General features: G+C 37.6%; 1 protein-coding gene across 6 annotated transcripts in view; it reads right to left on the bottom strand.

The window, feature by feature from the left end:
* Positions 1-22,840, bottom strand: part of TRPM3 (transient receptor potential cation channel subfamily M member 3) — a 2,946,644-nt gene that overhangs the window by 87,588 nt on the left and 2,836,216 nt on the right. For 5 of the 6 annotated variants that reach the window (XM_044064372.1, XM_044064373.1, XM_044064374.1 and 2 more), the window contains one exon: positions 3,214-3,364. In XM_044064372.1, the coding sequence (XP_043920307.1) occupies positions 3,214-3,364 (151 nt within the window). Of the gene's footprint in view, positions 1-3,213; positions 3,365-22,840 lie in introns of those variants that run through there. The other variant, XM_044064377.1, reaches the window with a different exon arrangement.

Here is a 22,840-nt window from a genome sequence, read left to right on the forward strand (position 1 = left end):
TGGTACCCAGAAAAGAGGGCACCTGGTGCCCCATCCTCAATCTATCCATTCTAAACACTTTCCTGGTGATACCAAAATTCAAAATGCTCACCCTCCAGCAACTACTACCTATGCTGTCCAAGAATGCTTGGTTAGCCACCCTAGACCTAAAAGAGGCCTACCTCCACATCCCAATCAGGGAATCATGCAGGAGATATCTATGTTTCAGGGCAGGATCTGTGCACTTTCAGTTCTCTGTGCTTCCCTTTGGCTTATCTACTACTCCCAGAGTTTTCACAAAATGTCTGGCTCCTGCCATTGCTTTTTGGAGATAAATAACTATTCAAATTTACCCATACTTAGATGACTGCCTAATTCAGGCAGACAGTCAGGAAAAGCTACTCAAGCACCTGACCTTTGTAAAGACCCTACTGACCTTCCTAGGGTACACTATCAATGAAAAGAAATCCAAACTAGTACCCACCCAGAAGATTATATTCCTGGGAGCAAGCCTGGACACAGCATCCCAGATGGCATTCCTTACACCAGAAAAGCAAGCTTACCTGACAGCCTGTTTCTCTCAACTAGCCACCAGACCCCAGTTATCCACAAGGAAAATTCTGGAAGCTCTGGGGTTCATGGCATCTTGCATTCTACTCATTCCATATGAGGAAACTTCAATGGTAGCTAAAAAGCCTTTGGTGTCAACACTCTGAAGACTTGGATACTCTTATACCAATAATACCTTGCCTAAGGAAAGATTTTCTATGGTGGGCAGTAGCATGCTACCACAACAAGGGACTACCCTTCTCACCACTCCATGCCACCCAGACCCTCACCACAGATGCATCAGACTATGCCTGGGGTGCACACCTGGATGGCAGGTGCATACAGGGCCACTGGAGCCCACATCAAATACATCTGCACATCAACCAAAAAGAGATGTTAGCTGTTCAGCATGCATTGACAGCTTTCAGACCCCTTCTCTCCCCAGGGGCTCTACTGATAAAAACAGACACCACCACTGTGATGTGATATATCAACAAGCAGGGAGGGACTCACTCCTACCCTCTATGCAGGCTCGCCATGATCCTTTGACACACAGCCTCAGCCATGCAACTACACCTATGAGCACAATTCCTGCCAGGCTCTCTAAACTCTCTGGCAGACAACTTAAGCAGAAATCTTCTGGACCCACACAAGTGGCAGCTAGACCAAAGAACCTTCACCTTAATAACTCAGAAATGGGGCACCCCGAAAGTCAACCTCTTTGCTTCCCACTCCAACCATCAGCTCAGCAGGTTCTGCACCAGGGAGCCTCACTGCAGTGCCTGGAAGGTGGACGCCCTATCCTTCCAGTTGAACTACCTCTCATTACCAGGGTACTGCTCAAAATAAAGGAGGAAAACCGAGGACAATTTTATTTGCTCCAGACTGGCCTCACCAGCACTGGTACCCACTGCTGTGCAGCCTGTCCCCTCTGCCACCATGGCATCTCCCTCAGATCCCAACCCTCCTAACCCAGAGGGAAGGAGAATTCATACATCCCCAATTGCAGATGGTCAATTTGGCAGCCTGGCTTATTCCCTGACCACTGAACAAGCTGCCAATCTCAGTAAACAGGTCCTAGATGTTATATGTGAGGCCAGATGCCCTAGCACTAGAACGTCTTATGCTGACAAATGGAAAAGATTCTGCACCTGGATCCAGGGTAAGGGAGCCGATACAGCACAGCACTCCCTACCTCTCATCCTGGAATACCTAGCTGACCTGCTACACAGTGGTCTCCCCTTTTCCTCTATTAAAATTCATGCCTCTGCTATCTCTGCTCATTTCAACACTGAGCAACCACTTTTCTTATACCGTCTCATCAAACAGTTCCTAAGAGGGGCTAGCAACGTGAGGCCACCCAGAAGAGCACCTACCCCAGCTTGGGATCTAAACTTTGTGTTGGAAAAGCTCAATATAACCCCCCCCCCCCTTTGAACCAGCAGCTTCAGCAGAATTAAAGATTCTCTCCTGGAAGACAGCCTTGCTTCTGGCCATCACTTCAGCCAGAAGAGTATCGGAGCTACAAGCACTCATGGCTGTAGAGCCCTTCATCATCTTCCATGCTGACAGGGTGTCCCTCAGGACTAACCCATCCTTCATGCCAAAAGTGGTGTCCAGTGTGGCTCTCAACCAATCCATTCATTTGCCCACTTTTTCCCTAACCCACAAAACAAGGAAGAAAGGATACTTCACTCTCTAGATGTGCACAGATAGCTCAGATTCTATCTAGACAGGACTAAGTAATTCAGAAAGACTGATAAATTGTTAGTCAGCTTTGCTGCAGGAGCAGAGGGCAAAGCCATATCAAACAAACCATTTCCAAATGGATAGCACACTGCATCCATTTCTGCTACAAGCAACATGGGAAACCTCCCCCTAAGGGGGTCAGGACTCACTCTACCAGAGCAGCCTCCATCTCTGCAGTTTTCCTCAGAGGAGTCCCCACCAGGGACATCCTGGAGGCTGCAACATGGACATCTGTTCACACCTTCACCAAGCATTAACACCTGCCTATCTTCTCCAAATCCAGGGCAGGCTTTGCCACTGCAGTCTTGCAGGGCATCCTAGCCAGCCCCTAGTCTTCTTGACTGCCTCCACCCTTTCCTCAGCTTTGGTAATCAACATAAATGTGATTACTGCAACAGTGAAACACGAAGAACATAGTACAGTTGTGTACCTACCATAAATGTAGATGTTCGACTGTATTCACTGTTGCAGTCCTAGTTTCACTCCCTCCATCCCCCTTTCTCTCTCTCTCTCTCTCTCTCTCTCTCTTCTTACAAGGAACGTTTTGGCATTTACTGGTGAGGTTCTTCCACCATATACTGGGTTCCACTTGGGGGATCCTGACAGAGCAAGAAAAACTGATGTAATGGCGTTGGCTGCCTTACTTTATACTACTCATGACCTGATGTTAGTACTGAAGCGACAGCAACCGATGCAGAAATACTAAGCCTCTGGTATTCGGGTCAACTGAGGGCTACCCCTGGCAGGGATAACCCAAATGTGATGACTGCAACATTGAATACACTCGAACATCTACATTTATGGTAAGTGTACACAACTGTACTTTGGGCAGGATGCTGGAAGCCATGAAAAAAAAAGACATGTAAAGTAGATGTACGATGTAGCAAATAGAAAACCAGTGCAGGAATAGGTTACTATGAAAAAAAGTTCACTTACTTAAACACTGCAATCAGAAGATTAACCAGAAGGATGTTTGCGACCAACAGGTAACAGGCCATGATAGCTGGAATGATCCACGCTCCTGTTTTACAAGGGGGAAGCTGAATTTCTTTGCCATCATCTCCAGTTATATTTTGTCCACAAGGAGCTAAAAAGGTGAAAAAAAATTATTGCATAGTATGATTTTTACACCGTACCTTATTTATTATGTAATACTACCTCATTAAAAAATCTTAAGCTGTTTGCGTGAGATTTCTTGAGTCCCTTGTTCGGATAACTTGAGCATACTCTACAGTCAAAGCCTACCAGCTAAAATAAGCATATGAGTAATATTACTAGTTTGTGTTAATCCATGCCTTGTTAAATGTACAAATTTAGCAGATCAGAATACCTCTGAAATGGACATTTGCCACACCATAGGAAATAACCCGATCAAGTAAAAATTCATGTTGCTATACAGAGCAGAGACAGTAAAATTTCAGTACAGCTTCAGTACACTATCCCATGAAATTACAGACGGTTTCTATAAAACTACACCAATGAACAGGTACATAAAATAAACCTTGGAAAAACAGCAAGTCCTTCAAACATATTTTACATGTCACTAATGAAGTGCTTTCCATGCAGAATACAGGTATGAAACTCCAGGCTGGCTGTCTTAAATGAAAAGTTTATTTTCTAAAACTTTAAATACCCACCTCAGGAATCAGTACATGACCATCCTTAAATGAGCAAGGTTAGTGCTGAATGCATTTACTCAGACCTGATTTTTGATTGTGAGAAAACTCACCTTAAAACAATTTGCATGTTACATTATTCACTGTAGATCATATAGAAATCCATTGACAGACAACATTTGAATTGTGGACTCTAAAAAAAGTGCAGCCAGTGAAATTTGATAACTTAGTGTTTTAAAGGTGCCACATGGGTTACAGTACAGAACGGTAACATTTATAATATTAACCCCTCCTCTCCAAGACTTAAATGCCTGTCTCTTACTTAGAAAAGATGAAGAGTTGATGTTTTACCATTAACAGACTGCAACCTCAATTTTTCAACTCTCTGCAGCTATCTCACTGACACAGGGAGCATGTTTGTAATGTCAATATGTGTCGCTTATGTGGGTTGAGTCACAGCGTATCAGAGGAATTCTGGGTTTGATTACCTGAGCAATTAGTCTTTTCTCAGTTTGTTGTGTTTTCATGGAAAGTGTATATACAACTGGATGCCTTGACCTCTTGCATTCTTTCTTGTAGGTACTGTGGCACTGAAAATACCACAGGCAGCAAACAATGACAACACTTCCGTTAACAGCTGCCGGGGAACGCAATCTGAGAGGATGGAACACAACTCCCCTACTCTGCATTGTACCTGTGGCAGGCAACTAATCCACACTAACTGAACTGCTCATTTCCAAAGTCAAAAAACAGTAGTACCTCTTATTCAAGAAAAAAGGCAGAATCATCACCAGATGAGACAAAAACGGGTAGCACTTCAATGTAAATCACATGCTAACTTCTTTGTTCTGTTTCAAAAGCTTGCATGAAGGAAAGCAACACTGATAAATGCAAGCAATAGGGGCAGCCTCTGTGTCTGACATTTTTCCTTCAAGTAAGTCCATCTGAATCAGATAATTACATATAGCTCATAAGGTCAACAACCAACAAAACTGAATGAGGAATGAATGTGTTTCTAAGCACAAAGTCACTGTAAATATTATGTGAGTCAGTACGGGTACAGATCAATTCACATTCAGTACTTTATCTAGTTTAGAGAGGGTGGTACATGACAAAAGAAATAATACAAATTATGGAATGCACATATTTTGCAATAAATCTACCAAGAAAGAGAATATAAAATAAATGAAAAGATGCAAATGAGAAGTGAGATCATTTAGGAAGAGCTGTCTTTCCTTGAAAATACATCACAAGGAGAGAGGGTCTTTTTTATGTATATTAGAAAGATCACAGTGTGAAGTGTTATGATCTGTGTACCTGAATTGTGCAAAATCTCAAAGGGCATGTGGAGTTTAGCATAATGTGTATCATTCTGTAGGAGAAGTTTACACAAAATAAGGAGAAGAGCAAATCTATGCACATAAAAGTACAGAGACAAGCAAAGCTCATTTGAGGTATTGAAATTTTTGAGTTACACAGTAGTCAAAAAACAATATGTATTTATATCTTTATTTGTATTTTTTTAAGTGGAATTGTTGGACAGTCTAGGGACCTTTTTCACTCATGACACAGATCACAACATAACTTCAAACAAAAAATGTTGGCTTCATTGAGTAGGACACAATACCACCTTGATTCATAGCTCACAACTGTCCAGATTTTTGCAGAATTACCAGATTTTTACTTCATATGTTTGTCTGTTCCTTGTAAAACTTGTGGTTTTCTGGCAAATCACTGAATACTGAAGTCACTAAATAATGAGATACATATGAATTTCAGACTTTATAGCTTTCAAAAATGCATGCTAGCACAAATTATATTATTGTAGTAACTGTCTGAGTTTATAAGAGCAATATTTAAAGTATGTTCCTATTTTTGGGCCTTTGCCCCCCCCCTCATTATTTTAGGCATTTTCTCCAGATTTCTTGTGCTAAGTGTTTGAGAGGTCTGCCTTGATTTATATGGCGTATAAGGGCTCCTAGTAGGTTACTCAGTTATGCACAGTGTACAGTGTAGAGTTTTGTAAAACAAGTAAGAACTTAAAACATCACAAATTGAGGTAATACAGATCATGCGTATCCCAGCTGCATTTTGTCAGTTTTTACAGTGCAATTAACACAACCCATACAGTTCAATAATTAATCAGCTACTGCTACTACTATGCACAAAAAAGACAGATGCTATATAGGTACATTGTTTTTTTTATTCCCTATCTTGAAGGCATCTGCGTTTATAAAGTTCTTGCAGGTGGTTATTCAGCTGTACTCTGAATTCAGTATGCTGCAAGGCATATTGCTTCAGACATACCTCTCAGCTGTCTCTGATTTTGCAGTATGTCCCTGGATTTGCCATATGTTTTTGCCCTGGCTCTCATTAAATGTTAGATTTTCTGAAAATTTGCTGAGAGTTACAGTCAGTAATATCATGCACTAGAGTTTCATAGTTCTTAGTGTTCAGGAAATGCACTTTGATGCAAAACTGAAATATTTAAGAACTGTCACTGATGTGAAGCTTTTGTCTGCAGTGTTTAAGCACAGAAGTTGAGAAGTATGGTCCAGGTGGCTGAGGTGATAATACAGCTAGACATGCTTTGTTTTCTTAGTTTGGCAAGAACTGCTGGCCCAAACGTAGAGGCCATACTGTGTAAATGATGGAATTATCAGCTGTTCTGTGTGCAATTGGTAGTCAGCTGGTTTTGACCAGGATATAATGACAGACAAATACATCTTTATAATTCCCATACCTTGTTAACTGATATTAGAAGAGTTTTACTATTTTTAGATGATTCTGTTCATATAATAGGAAATGGTGAAATGAGAATGTTAACACCAATGTCATTTCTGTCTTTTTTTTGCTGAGGTCAGACAAGAAAGTTTTAACACTGGAAGGATCTAATTGTATATGAGATGCATATGGCAGGTGAAAAGTCTAGACTCTGGTCAAATCAGAGAGAAAAATACCTTTGTATGCTCATATATGGACTGTTTTCCATAAACTGTTTTTTATTGTTATATTATTGCCCTGTGGTACTTACTAGTTTGTGCCAGAACATTCCTGCAGATTTTTTGAGCAATTTATTACCTTTTTAACTATGCATCCTTATAGATAGCCTGGAAGTACTGCTGTAGAATTTTCTCTGGGTTGCTAATGAATTAAGATTAGGCCATCTGCATACACTGTGTAGTTTATATCAGGAAATGTCTTGGGGGACGTGAGTTACCGTACAGTGAAAAGACAAAAGGTCTAAACAGAAACTATTACAAAAAGTACCCATGGGTGAAGGATTCATTCAAAAGATTACTTAAAGTTGTGTGTGAAAAATAGTCCTAAATCATGGCACTATGCTGTCTATATCCTCATGCATTTGTAGACACACAAGCAACCACTCATGGTCTGTGTCCAGAAGTAACTTTCTCAGGTCTATAAACGGTCTGAGTAATTGCCTTTCTCAGTTGTTGAAGTAACTTTGGTGATGGAAAATATGTGGCTGTGATGGTGCTAAACACTTGGTAAAAGCCATGTTGTGTATCAGCAAGACTACTATAGTTGCATATGTTTACATGTAAATACTTGTAAATCATTTTTTTCAAGGATTGTCACTAAGAGGGCAACTGTTAGAGAGGGGATTATGTCTTGGCAGAGTACATGATGTTTCGACTTCTGCTACTGTAGAGATAAGATCATGCCTAAAGCATTTTGGGATGATACCAGTAGTGAGACAAAATTAACTATGTGTGTGGATGGCTTATATGCAGCTGGAGTTGCTAGTTTTAAGAGAGCTTGTGATGCAAGATGTGAGATTATAGGGTTTTGCTTTTTTTTGCGGTGTCTGTAGTTTGTAACAACTTTTTGCCTTATTTTTATTTGAGGGTACAGAGTGAAATGTTAGGACTGGGAGGGGGGTACTATTGAATTTAGATGTGGAAATACCCAATGTGATAGAGAAGATCATAAACAACTTCCACCAAAATGTGTTCAGGTATGGAGTTTAAATGTTAGCTTATGGCACCTTGGTCTCCTATTACTGACTTAAAGGAATTTCAGTCCTAAATTGTGATGTTTAATGAGTGCTAAGGTAGGATGATTTTGCTGCACTGATTACTATTCTGGCAGCTGTTTTAAACTTTTTGTGAGAGGTATATTTTATGTCACAAAAAACAAGTAATGAACACTAAATATAAATGAAACATAAAACGATGAAGTAGATGTACATCAGGTAGAATTTAATCCTGATACTTCGGCTTTTTGCCTTCAAGGGATATTTTCTTACAAAACCAACAGCATCTTAAATAGTATGCATAATTAACTAATTAAATTCAATAAACCAATAAATTAATTCATATAATTACCATATACATAATCACCACAAGCCCTTTGTCCAACACAAGTCAGCATTTAAAATGACAGTGCAACAATTAGATTAAATTCTACCTAGTGTACATCTACTTTATGTCTATGTATATTTTATGTCTTCTGCATGGTTGGTTTTCCACAATTTACATGCCTTTATTTATCTGCATCAGTAGCAATATGAGGTAGGGAAGCAAGCAATGAACGTCATTTTCCTAGTACTTTCATCTGACTAGGAGGAATTGACTTGCCTTGGACAGGGATTAGGCTAGTGAAAAATGAAGAAAGCATTGCTACAGGAGTGTTATTTCAGATTATGGAATCCGTTCTTTGCTTGTAATTTCATTATGAGTGTATATTCAGGGAGTCATATATGAGTCCACAGATATTAGAAGAAGTGAGTTATTTTCAGCTTTGAAAGGCCATTCTGTAAAAACTAGGGAATGGCTGGTGAAGGCATATGGGCAGGCATAATGTTAATGCACCTATAATTGATATTTATTGCTATGATATCAACTAAATTAATATTTAAAAGAAAAGGAGCAGCTAGATAGGCACTGAACAAATTGGGATAAACTGAAAATAGAAATTGATCCATCTAGTTTCTGTTTTCTGAGCCACATAAAACAAGTTGAGACCATCCAGATTTCCTGTAGGCATTTTTCCATTATTCTCCCTTGTACCACATTATTTATGTTTGCTAACACTAACCCTAACTTTACCGCTGCCCCTAACCCCAACCCTACACATATCACTAACCATGACGCACAGACACATAACATGCACAAACACAAACCACCCTCTTCCCTAACACCTACTCTAACCCAACCCCCTAGACAGACAGAGACACATACATAAACACACACACACACACACACACACACACACACACACACACACACACACACACACACACACACTAACCTATTGGAACTCACGTGCACACACACTAACCTATTGGAACTACTACTAAACACGCTACCAAATCCTTTTCTAGCTGGTGCAAAAACTTGTTTTGTGAAATTAAGAATTAGTTATTGCAGGGGACTCCTTCCTCCCTTTAGCCTTCCTGTTAGTGTTAAGTTTTCTAAAATTTTAGCCTTAGTTTTTCTTCAATCTGTGACCAACATTACAACGTGAAAATCTATTAATCTTACAGATTCAATATTCTTATGACCTCAGAGTGTATGGGGGTGAAGGAAGGGCTGCTAATACACAAAATAACTTGCTATAGGGACTTGGAACTTTTCCTAAATCAAAAGTTTAAAAACATGACTGTCATTGTTATGTTGAAGCCAGGGGGACAAATTCTTAAACAAAGTATTGTGAGATTTTATGCACCTCCAAAATCGTGTAAATGTAGGAAGCAGAACAACAAAGACATGCCACTGAAGAGGCAAAGCATAAAAATCATTCTTCAATTATATACGGCAGTGTAGAGATTTATTTTGTACTGTAGTATAGTAATTAAACTATAGTCATCATATCACAGATCAAATGCTAAATTCTAATAACATCCATTTTATAAATTCTAACTTTGATAAAGCCTTTAACCCTAATAAATCTCTTTGGTTGTGCCTTAAAATATACTGAATCCATGCAAACAGGATTGAAAAGATACAAAAGAAAGAACATCATAGAGTTTGGGAGAGCGTGACATAAGTTCAAAAAGAGATGACAAACAGTGACTACATACACAATTAGCCTGATAAGTATTAATGTGCACATCTGAGTTGCAAGTTGGAAACTGTGGGTGGATCTGGCATGATGATTAAGGTTTAGACACAAGGTACAAGGTTTAATTCTCAGCTCAGGTTATTGGTTAGGCTTAAAATGGTCCTTCAGGTCAGTTAGTATAGTATTCGCCTATGAACCTATATATCTAAAAGAACTGCATGCAGAATATGTGAATGCAGTTACTTCTTACCAGAAATACTACATTATCAATCTATCATTGAATGCCAATATCAGTGCAGGTGTGGACAAAAAGCAAATAGGTATGAATTACATTAAGAAGTGTGGGATGCAAGTATTGTTACAGAAGACACATTTTGACAGAAATTAATGTGTCAGTTTTTAACAGAACGGAATTATGAATGACTATTCAGCAGAGGATCAGGGGCAAATACAAAGGTGAGGGGATTGATAATAATAATTGTTAGAGAGGCTCCAACAGTGCTAGAAGAGGAAAGGAAATATAAAAATGCTAGGTTTATGGTAATTCAGGATTACTGGCAGGGAAGGAAGATTACACTGGTATGTATTTATATTCTACCAAAATCTACCATTACAGAGCTTAAGAAATTTTTGAGAGAAACAGTTAGCTTTCAGTAGGGAATATGGCTTATTTGTGGGGACTGTAACCTGATTTGCAATCATGAGGATGTATCAGGGAGACCTAGAAGGGAAAAATAACAACATAGGGTAGATTTCAGAAAAAAACATATGAAAATATTTGGAATGGAATATGTGAATTTACTAGTATGGGCTCAGGCAGAATTTCCATAGTTAAAAATGGGTTAGACTAGATAGAAGTTACATTTCACATGAACGGGGTATTTAACTGAAATCTTTGAAAAACCTCCATTACCTATTTCAGATCATACACTAATGAAGGCTAAGATAAAGTTGCAGACACATAAAGTAAGAGTAAGACACTGGCACTTTACTGTTTATTTGATAAAAACATAGGAATTTAAGGAACTGGTACTGAAAATTATTCTAGAGTTATTGAAGACGATAGACATTTCTTCAGAAGGAACAGCTGGAAGTGTATTAAAATAAAAATGTAATTTAAAAAATATTGTAGAAATAAGAATGAAAGTTATATGAGAAAGAAGTAGCATGAATCACTGGGGGGGTGGGGTGGGGGGTGGATAAGCCAAAAGTGTTTGCAGAAGAAGAAGAATTTCACACAAGAACAGCGGCAATTGCCTAGTGCTAAAGGGAAAATAAGGGACTATTTGTATTTTCTGATAACAACTCCAGAGCACAAGACTTATGCAGCAGAAAGCTGAAAGGGTTATTGCTAAACTTAAGGAACCTATGGCAAGAAAATGAACCAAAGATACAATAGCAATAGTATATACAGTTTGCAAATTCTATGGAAATTTGTACAAAAGAGAGGCATATGGAAGCTAAAAAAAGGCACACTTGGAAATATATATGGGTAAAATAATTATGCCAAGATTAGAAAAAGATGAAGCACAGAAATTTATAGCTACAAAATAAGATAACATTTAGCCAATAAAAATAAAACTTTCAGGAACAAATGGTATCTCTGCAAAGGTTTATAAGTTAGGAGGGGAGAAAGTAATAAAGTTTTACTTAAGAATATTTTAAAAGGAGGGACAGTACTAGCATCCTGGAACAAAGCTGTGGTAACTGTATTGCCCAAAGAGGGTAAGGACCCTTCAGACTCAGATTCATATAGACTTGTCTCAATTTCAAACCATCATTATAACGTATTTATATCTATACTAGCTATTGGAATGCAAAGGGGATGCCAAAGCCGATAGATATGGATTGATGTGGTTTTGTGGAGGGGAGGCAAAACTTTGACAACATTATTAGAACAACGATGATCCAGAGGGAGGAAGAAAATAGGAAAGCACTGCTGCAGTTGGTGTGTCTTGATGCTGCAAAGATATTTAATACAGTCAGCTGGGATTTTGTGAGTAGGACAGTTGTAGCATTTGCATTCACAATACAATAATGGAGTTAAGAAGATATATGAAGGGTCAGAGTCAAGAAGTAAGGTATCCTCTTTTCCCATCATTATTTGTTTTATACTTAGAGTAATTATCAGAGAAAAGGATATAGCTGCTATGGTGTAAAAGAAAAGTTATCTTTATTTGTAGATGATATTGTTTTGCACTTGATAAATCTAGAAAAGGACATTTTAGTGCTGTTTTGCACTTGATAAATCCAGAAAAGGACATTTTAGTGCTGTGGAGAATTTTGAGACATATTCAAGTTTTTTTTAGGGTATAGAACAAATGAAGATGAAACGAAGGCTATAGCAGTAAACTACCTACCCCTACTTGAATTAGTTCAGCAATACCCATATCTATGGGGATATGATAAAATAGCATATTTAGGAGTGTAGATTAAAAATATTCTATTATGGCAGCTAGTGATATGTGGGATTAGACTAAACAAACAATAATGCAAAAAAACTGAGAAGTTGGAATTTCTTGATTATGGATAAAGATATTAATATACCAGCAGTGAAAATGTTTCTAGTCCCATTAGTTTTATATACAAGTCAGGCATTTTCTATCAACCAATAAAGAGCTTATGACCTATAACTAATAAAGAGTTGAAGGAATTTTTTAGAAGGTGAAAAGAGTAAGAGTTAAACAGGATACGTTTTTTCTTCCCATAGACAAGGTGGCTTAGAATTACTTGATTTGAAGGGAAAGTTTCGAGCTATACAGTTGAGGCTCATATACATAACACTAGTAGAAGGTTACAAATGAAAATGGAAAGCTATGATGATGGTGACATGGGTGGTTCAAGAAATAAGGAGATATTCTCTTGAACATATGTATAACTTGGTGATAAGAGTTAAAGTGCAATGTAAAAGAAATAACATTACTACTATTATACATGAAGGAAGGAAGAACAAGAAAGTGTCAGATATAAGTGATATATTAGATGCTTTTAAATACCATTTTACAGAACATTATAAGATGGAAGGAACTCAAACAAAAAGCTTTAATTTAGATTTGAAACCCAATTTGATTAAAACAATCCCAGAAAATTTAAAATTAGAACTTCAAAAGCAAATTACTCTTAAAGAAATTTCAGAGAAAATCAAAGAAAGCAAAAATAATAAAGCTCCAGGAATGGATGGTATTATAGCTGAAATATACAAAATCTTTCCATCATCTATAATCTCAGTCTTCCAAAAAACCTTAATAGAAATACAAACATACACCATTCCACCATCTTGGAGATACTCATTAATTACTCCTATAATAAAAGAAAATAATGATGCATCAAAATGCAGTTCCTATAGACCAATTTCATTACTAAACAATGATTATAAAATCTTTATGGCTATTCTAGTCAATAGAATAAAAAAATCTATGATAAAAATTATAAATGACGATCAAACGGGGTTTATACATAATAGGCACACCTATGATAATATACAAAGAATACTAACTATTATTGACTATTTAAATAGAGAAAAACAAGACACCTTAATAGTTGCATTGGATATAGAGAAAGTTTTTGACTCCTTAAACTGGGATTTCTTGTTCAAAATATTAGAATATTATGAGTTTCCTAGCTCCTTTATTTCATTAATAAAGAACATATATAAAAACAATTGAGCATATGTAAAATTAGGACCTTTCACCTGTGAATCAATAATATTGACAAAAGGCACAAAACAAGGTTGTCCCATGTCCCCCATATTATTTGCATTAGCCATTGAAATATTTGCCATCTCAATACGAAACAATCCCAAAATAGAGAGTATAAATTTATATAATCAATATAATTCAAAAATAATATTATTTGCAGATGATATACTTCTTACCACATCTACTTCTAAAAATTCATTAAAAGAATTAGATATACAAGTTGTAAATTTTATTCAATTTCAGGATTACATTTTAACAAAACAAAATCAATTTTTATGATATTGAATAAAAAAATGATTTTCAAATAAATGCTAATCATATAATTGGTAAACAATCTTTCACTTTAAACTATATAGGTATAACATTAAGTACAACATTAGAAAAAATTCTAAATATAAATTACAGGGAAATCATAGACACAATAAAGTCAAATATAATACAATGGAACAAAATATATATAACATTTGAAGATAGATTGCAAGTAATAAAAATGATATTACTTCCAAAAATCTTATATATAGCACAAGCTATTCCAGTAATACCAGACAAACATTTTTTAAAAGAAATAAATACATTATTATTATTAAGATTTCTTTGGCATCCTAACAAAAACAGAATAGCTTATACACACCACATTAGACCATGGAAACTAGGTGGAATCAATTTCCCGGATATTTATACTTATATTAGAGCCTCCATTTTTAAAATGCTTATAAATTGGATAGATCCGTGCTATTCTTCAAACTGGAAATCTCTCCACACTGTTATTTATTCAAATGAAAATACCATTTTAAAGAATTTAATGATAGACAATCATATTAATAAACCATGGCATATCTTATGCACTAGCCTTCAATATAATTTAACAAAACCTACTAATCTAAAATACTTAAATGATATGTATAATTCATTTAGAAGATTTGTAACTTCTAATACAGAATAAAGTTATGGCTAGAACTTTTATATCCTTTCAATGTAACAAGAAATTTTCCAAACAAAATGCATAGGATGGTTTTCATTACTTGGGAAACAAAACAATTAATTTGCTGGCAACAATGCATTAATGAACATAAGGTTTTGGATAGTCAACTTATAATAAAAACTTATAATCTCTCTACATCAGACTGGGTATTATTACAAAGCATATTACAATACGCACAAGATCTATGCAGAATAATTAACAATTCTTCTTGTAGAGATAAACCTATACTTATAACTCATTTATATGAAATAGTATACAATAATCAAAACTGGGAAAATTTGACATCAAAATTATATAAAATTTTAATAAATTATAAAGTTAAAATCAATCAAAAATGTTGGAATCATATAACAAAAGGTCATTCAATAAATGTATCCCTGGAAAACAAAACCAAAATACTAAATTATGTTAAATTGACATCCAACATACAATTCTGGAGAATTTACACATGGAAATTTTTACACAGATCTTTTTTTTACGCCAAATAGATTAAAACATGTAATACTTCTAATAATGTTACATGTTGGAGATGCTTGCAGAGTTGTAAAGCAGATTGGATACATGTATTTCATGACTGTATTAAAGTTAAAAAATTTTGGGAAGATGTTAGCAATTTCATGCAAGCCATATTCTCAGATACATTTGTAGTAAGTAAATCTCTAATTTGGTTGAATGTTAATGAGAATTTAGATTTAAATAATAGCAATCTCTACCTACTATGGAACATTCTAGCAAATGCTAGAAAATGTATTACCAGAAAATGGAAATCAAATCTGGAACCGTCATTTAAAGAATTTCTGCTAATAGTGAAGGAAACTGCATTACTGGAAACCAGAGTAAAAGAACTAAGATTAGCACCAAGATGATGGAACAGGAATCCATGGGAAAAATACTATCACTTATTGAGACACTAAACTTGAATTCAAACTCCTAATGAGAGTAAAAGAAAAAGGAAAAAATGATCTCTCATTAATATGATGTTACTCTGACTAGACTGATCAATATAATAATTTAATTTCAGGCCACCTGTAAATATTGTATATAGTTAATCATACTATTTTACTTATCAGAAAATGTATTAAGATTATTATACAATGGAATTATTTGAATGATTAATAAAAAACACTTGGAGTAATAAATAAGGAGAGAGTAGAAGTTTAGATGTAGGCCCTTATTGGGAATAACAAGAACAATTACATAGAACATTATATATTTAAAAAATAGCAGAATGTAATCTAAGAAATAAAGCAATGTAGGAATGGAGAAAGGAGATTTTACCAAAAGAGATGACTGCAAGTATGGGTATACAAAATAGGTAAGAGGGAGCTGGAATGTATTGGAGAAAATTAGCAAAGAAACCAAGATCTTAGATATAAGTAAGTATGAAAGGGAAGATAACAGATTGGGCTACACAGAAGTTTGGACTGCAGGTTTGAGTCCGCCTTCCCAACCAGGGTCTGACAATAGACTATAGGCAATGAGCCAAACTCTGGCTGACTTTTTAGTTGACACTAGAAAAGAAGCTACTGTTAAAAAGAAAATTAGTAGAGCATAGAAAATACTGCATGATAACTATAAGAATCAATCAGAGGTTAGAAAATATTTAGAAGTGAGACAATGGAAAGGGAATTTTGAATGGAATAGTGGGGGGACAGTTGTGCAGCTCCCAAGTATGCAATAAAGTCAAGAAGGTTTAGGATTTTTTGCATAGAAGTATTTGCATAGATATTTTTATACCTCAAGCAGATGTCAGAGAATTTTTTTCTCAGGTAGATAGCAATTGCTAGTGGTATGATGGAAAAGAGAAGAGTAACTGGGAACATGTTTTGGCAAATTTTAAAAATTCCCTACAGAGTACTTTGTCAGAAATGATGTGTGAGCCAAAACTTATAACTAAGGAAATAATTCTTTAGAGATGTGATCTGAATTGCCTAAACATAGTAAGGCTTTACTAAGGCTGCCACAAAAAGCAATTACTACAAAATGTAAATCAAAATACATGCACGCATTAAAGAAAGTACTAAATATTGTAAAGGAGATAAAAGAATTGGAGGTAGGGTCTTTAGAAAAAGGAATCATTTAATTACATACAAATAAATGGAATCTAGGGGAATAATACATGCAGAATAATGTTCAAGATGAATAAAATTTAACGAAAGACAGGACTTGAGAAATTTATGTAATGTTCAAGAGAATGGTAATTGTTAAAAAAAAAAAATATATATATATATATATATATATATATATATATATATAAATGCATGAATTTAATGAAAAATGATTAAAATTGTTTAATTGTTCTATAACTACATATGTACCTATGAAATTGTTTAGTATGTGAAATTAACAATAACAGCTCAATGCCATTCAAAAAGGTGCACGCTGATTGGACACCCCAGCTAGTGTGCCTTTTATAAATTGTGGATATATCAAAAGAAAAAAGTCAGGTTGTTGAAGTACCAAGACTCTTCTACTGACATATGCTACAGAGGATAGAGAAAAATACAAGAAAAACACATGTATGTTCTGAAAAATCTACTAAAATCTCTGCAGACTCTCATATCTCTCAACTGTCCAGATTTTAGTAGAATGTACAGATTTTTGCCTAATAGTTATCATCTTTTCCTCATAAAAAATGCAGTTTCTTGGCAAGCCACCGGTGACTGATGTCATTAAATAATGACAGACGTTTGAGGTTTAGGCTTCATATACTTCAGAAAAAGCACTGCGGTGGTGGTGCTGCGGTAGCATTGTCACCTCACAGTAAGACATTGTCCTGTTCGATTTTCAGCTAGAGCATCTTCTGTGTGGAGACATGAGTGAATGGGCGTACCTTCGTTGAAGGTTGTGCATCAGAGCTGGCAACTCGGCACGTAAAAATCTACTGCCAATCATTAGCGGACCGGAGTTCCGCTGTGGTGACCCCTAACCAGGAAAAGCCGAAAGACACAACAACATACTTCAGAAAAAGCACATAACACAAAATCTCTCATTTTAGTAACTTTCTAAGTTTATAAGAGCAATAAAAACTGTCCCTATATTTGGACGTTTATCCCCCCAATTATGTTGAGCTTTGTTAAGGTCTCTTGCATTAACAGTGGCGGGAAAAAATAAAAAAAACAGCAATGGAAATTCTCTTTTCTGTGTCGCTTCTCCTGAACAACATTAATGTACAAGTGTGGGAATGCAAGTCCCATACGCAATTATACAATAAAGGCTCATTCCATTCAAAAAATGTACTATGATTGGATGGCTCAACTAGAGTTCCCACTGTAAATTGAGCATATACCAATAGAAAAAAGTCTGGCTGCTAAAGTATCATTGAGTGGCCAGATTTTTCTATTGGCACATGCTTAGAGGACAGAGCAGAACACAAAAAAAAAAATTCAGGTACATTTTGCAAAAAGTACAGTTGTGTAAAATCTTACCATAAGAATAGATGCCCTTCTCTTCACTCTTGCAGTATTCTACATAGAAGGGATGTCCTGCCCAGGGCAGTCCGATACTCGGCCAGTATTTAAAAGCCTAAAAAAAGAGCTTGTATGCACCACAAGTCACATTTATTCTCCCTATATACAACATAGGGCACAAAAGAGATGTACAAATGCAGCTACCTAGAACTGAATTGCCCCAGAGGAAAACGGTCACTACAGGACAAAGGAGTCCATGCACACCCAAAAGGAAAAAAATGCAGACCAAACAAGGGGAGGTTGGAGGGAGGGTGTGAATATTGCCAACATTGAAGAAAAGAACATTTACTGCTATGGTAGGATTTTATAAACTGTACCATGTCCTTCTAGTTCACTGTTGCAGTATTCTACACAGAAGGGAGAATAAAAATGATCAGGAAACAGAATGGGAGGTGGAAGGCTGAGAAGAGCCCTCAACAAAGCCACATAAAATGGTTTCAGCAAAGCCTGCTTTTGGCCTGGAAACCATATCCAACTTACAATGCTTAGTAAAGGTATGCACTGAAGATCAAGGAGCAGCTTCACGGATGGAATTGGTGTCTAACTCCTCGAAGAAGGCACCTGAAGAGGCAGCAGCCCTAGTGGAATGAGCTCTAACAGAAGCAGACAGAGACTTGTCATGAAAAGAATAACAAAAGGAAATGGCCTTAGACATCCAGGAGAAGATGGCTTGCTTAGAAACAGCCACACTCAAAGACTCTGCATAAAAGGAAACAAAAAGCTGATCAGACTTACAAATAGTCTTTGTTTTATCCAAATAGTATCTGAGCTTTATGTGCAAATCCAAGGTATACAGGACCCTCTCAGTAGCAGACTGAGGAGAAGGGAAAAAGGAAGGGAGGTGTACCGACTGATTCAAGGACAACTCATTTACTATTGTGGGCATAAAAGAAGGATTACTACAAAGGAACACCCTGTCCCTGTGGAAAAAAACAAAAACAAAAAGGGAAGAATGGCCATAAGGGCCTGGAGCTCAGAAATCTTCCCAGCAGAAGTAAGAGTAAGAGGAAGCAACGAAACAGTCTTCCAGGTACAATGTTGCAAAGAGGCAGAATCTGCAGGCTCAAAAGGAACCTGAGTCAAGTTTTCCAAAATATAATTAAGGTCCCAAAGGAGGAGGAGTAGGTTTTCTTGGAGGCCTAATATGCAGGAAGCCTTTAGGATATTGTTTGACCTTAAAACGAGAAGTCAAAGGAGGATTCAAGGGGAGAGAAGCAGAAATTGCTGAAAAATGGACCTTCACAGAAGAACAGGTCAAGGCAGACAGGAGCAACTCACACAAATAAGAGAGGACCAGAGGAACCCCCACCGAAAAAGGTTCCTGGTTATGAGCATGGAGCCAGACCAAAGTCTGTTCCATTTGGACATATACAATTTTCTGGTTGAGGCTTTCCTTGTCTCCTGTAAAGCCCTGAGCATGTCCTCAGAAAAGAGGTGTCTGAAAGGGATCAAACCCTATCACCCACAATGTCAGTTGCAGAGTGGACAAGTGGGGATGGATGACAGGTTCCTTGTTCTGTGTGAAGAGATCCAACCGATGAGATAACTTGTGATGACTGCCCTGGCCAGATGCATAAAGAGGGAGAACCAGTGTTGTCTCAGCCAAAAGGGAGTCACTAGCAACAATTTTGGAGAGTCTAGCTGAATCTTCTTCAGGACTCTTGGAAGTAGAGGAAAAGGAGGGAAAAGATAAAGAAACATCCCCTTCCAAGGAAAGGAAGGGGAGTCTGTCTTCCATGCCAGAAGGCATAGCATTCTGGAACAGAAGAGAGGAAGCTGCTTTTTCAGAGGGGATGTGAAAAGATTTACTTGAGGAATACCCTACCAATGATCAATGTCCAGAAACACATCTCTGTGAAGCATTCATTCATGAACCTGTGTTTTGGACCTGATCAGAGAGTTTGCCACCAGGTTGTGCTCTGAAAGAATGTATACTGCCTGAAGAGTTAACTGAAAACTGAGAGCTACTTCCCAAGCCTGAAGAACCATCTTGTACAGGAGGTAAGATTTCATGTCCCCCTGCTTGTTAGCATACCACATCACAGTAGTGCTGTCTGTGTATACCTTCAAGGGCCTGGAGAGAACATGGGGTGAAAAGTCTGAAGGGCCAGAATTGGAGCTCTTATCTCTTTGATGTTGATATGATCTGATTTCTGATAGGAAGGCCAAAGACTTTGGACTTTCAGGTGACCAAGAAAAGCTCCTACCCCATGTCTGAGGCATCAGTGAACAGCTTTTGAAAATGGTCTGGAGGCTGACAGGACTGGCCTGGGTTGAGAGTGAACTGCTGAATCCACCACTTGAATTCATTCTTGAAACAGGAAAGGAGAGGTGCACTGAAATTTAGAGGGTAACAATACTGTAGCTAAACTGATATGAGGTACCAATGAAACTTCTGCATATGCAGTCTGGTAGGAGGAAGCATTGGAATAGAAGAGGCCATAAATCCCAGGGCCTGAAAAAACTCCCTGGCTGCATGGCAGTCAGCAGAAGAAGAGACTGAAAGAAGGCTGTCAACAACATTACCTTTGGAGGCAGAAGAGAGGCCAACATTGGCAGCATCTAAATCCTGCATCCCAGACGCACATGATCCTGAGAGGGAGTCAGGATGGGTTTTTGGAAGTTGATAGTAAACCTCAGACTTTGAAGAAGAGAGATGGTGAACTGCAGATTCTATAACGATCAACTGGCAGAAGGTGCCTGAAGCAACAGGTCATCTAGATAAGGAAAAATCTGAATGACTTGAAGCCTGCAGAAGGCAGTTACAGGAGTTAGGCATTTTATGAATACCCTTGGGGCAGCAGAGAGGGCAAAGGGCAAAGCAGAGAACTGAAAATGAGGGGAAACAAAGAGAAACTTAAAAACTTCCTGAAAAGAAGGTGAATAGAGATATGAAGGTGAGCATCTTTCAGATCCAAGGACACTAGAAAAGCCTGGGGTAATAAACCAGGAAAATGAGTTTGAAGAGTAAGTATCCAAAAAGAAAGGACCTTGAGAAAGGCGTTGAGCCGGGAGAGATCCAAAATAGGTCTCCAACTGCCCTCCTTTCAAGAGACTAGGAACATCCTAGAATACAAATCTCTTCTCACTTGGGAAAGGGGACAAGTTGAATGGTTCCTTGCTTAAACAGGGATCCTAGAACCTCTGAGAAATTAGGAAGTTGCTCTAGATGAGATTGAGGAATTAAGGAATCCCCGAAAAAATAGGATGAGATTTCCATACCATGAAGTAATCCTGACAGATGATAGAAAGAACCCAAGAGTTTGAATTCATGCAACACCAATTTAGAAGACAAAGGAAGAGCCAAAGGGATAAGGAACCTGGTCTAAAAGAAGAGGGAGTGGTGAATTGTCAATAATAAGCAGGCTTATCAGATAACGGAGGCTTCTGGGCGAAATCTCAGAAGCTTCAGCAGAGGAGGCCCGCCTCCCACCCTTCCAGCACTTAGAGGCATGTCAGGGTTCCCTGCAAAGAAAAACATACCTAGAAGGATAATTCCTCTAGAACTTAGGGATAGGAGAGACAAAAATGTTTTTAAGGTCTTGCAAGGCTTTGCCTTTCTCTAGAAGAGGCTTAGACATGTCAGCAGCAGCAGTCTCAAAATGATGTGCATTATCCAAAGAAGCATTTAACAACTTGGCCTTAATGTCCTCAGATACAGGTTAGAAGCAAAGCCAAGATTAAAGCTTCATGATGAACCCAAAAGCCGCTGCCCTAGAAGAGGCATCAGCAGCATCATAGCTACAGTTAATACAGTATTGTGCCACTTAAGATGCAGACCCTAAAAAAGTTAAGGCAGAGGATTTGCCATCAGAATCAGAGAGAATAGAGATAACCTGACAAGCCTGAGCAAGAAAGGCCAGAGCATACCTGGCCATGTGGGTCTGGCAATTAACAGCCCTAAAGGCCAAAGTAGAAGCAATGCAATATTTCCTGCCAATCCTCCCAGTTGCCCTACTATCTTTATCAGAAGGCAAAAGTTTGGAAGAGGACAAAAGTTTAGAAGGTTTGTCAGAAGAGACTGATGCCAAATCAGGGTCAGCAGAAGGACACTTAAAAACTGACAATCCTCAAGAACCTGATAAAACCTATGATGTTTCTTAGGAGCAGGAGGCAGCAATGAAATTATATAACAAGGCAGCCAACAGGAGGAACTGCTAATAGTTTAGGAGTATCCAACTGAAGCAACTCATAATATCTTCTCTGAATATCAGTCACTTGAGAAAAATCTTACTTAAAGAATTGCATCATCCTAGCAATTGTGCCTCCAAAGGACAATTCCTCAAAAGGAGACTTAGGGCTTACAAACTCCTCTTCATCAGAACCATAAGCCAAAGGCAAATGCTTTTGTCAAGAATAGGACAAAGACCCCTTACCAGACAATGAATCCTCATCCAAGCAATCTGGTTCCCTAAGCCATTTAAAAGTGGTAGGGGTTCAAGGAGCAGAAGGTTCTGAAACCTGTGGAGGAGGCTTTAGGGCCATTAAGGCAGAAAACATGCCCTGAGTATACTCTTACCATTCCCTTTGAAGATCTATAGAATGGACCAAAACATACTTCAGTGTTTGTCTTTTCTTAGAAGGGACATCAACCCTAACAAACACTGGAGGTTCTTACCCTTGGCAAGATTTGATAAGAGAACCCAGAACTTCCACCAGGACCAATATCTGCAGAATCCCTCTAGGACCATCTGAGATAATTAACTGCAATTCCTACTTGACATCTGGAGCAGGTGCCTGCAAAACCTCTGAGGACGTGTGAAAAGAATG

This window comes from Protopterus annectens, chromosome 2.part2 (assembly GCF_019279795.1).
Source record: "Protopterus annectens isolate FY-2018-M chromosome 2.part2, PAN1.0, whole genome shotgun sequence".
NCBI classification, from domain to species: Eukaryota; Metazoa; Chordata; order Ceratodontiformes; family Protopteridae; genus Protopterus; species Protopterus annectens.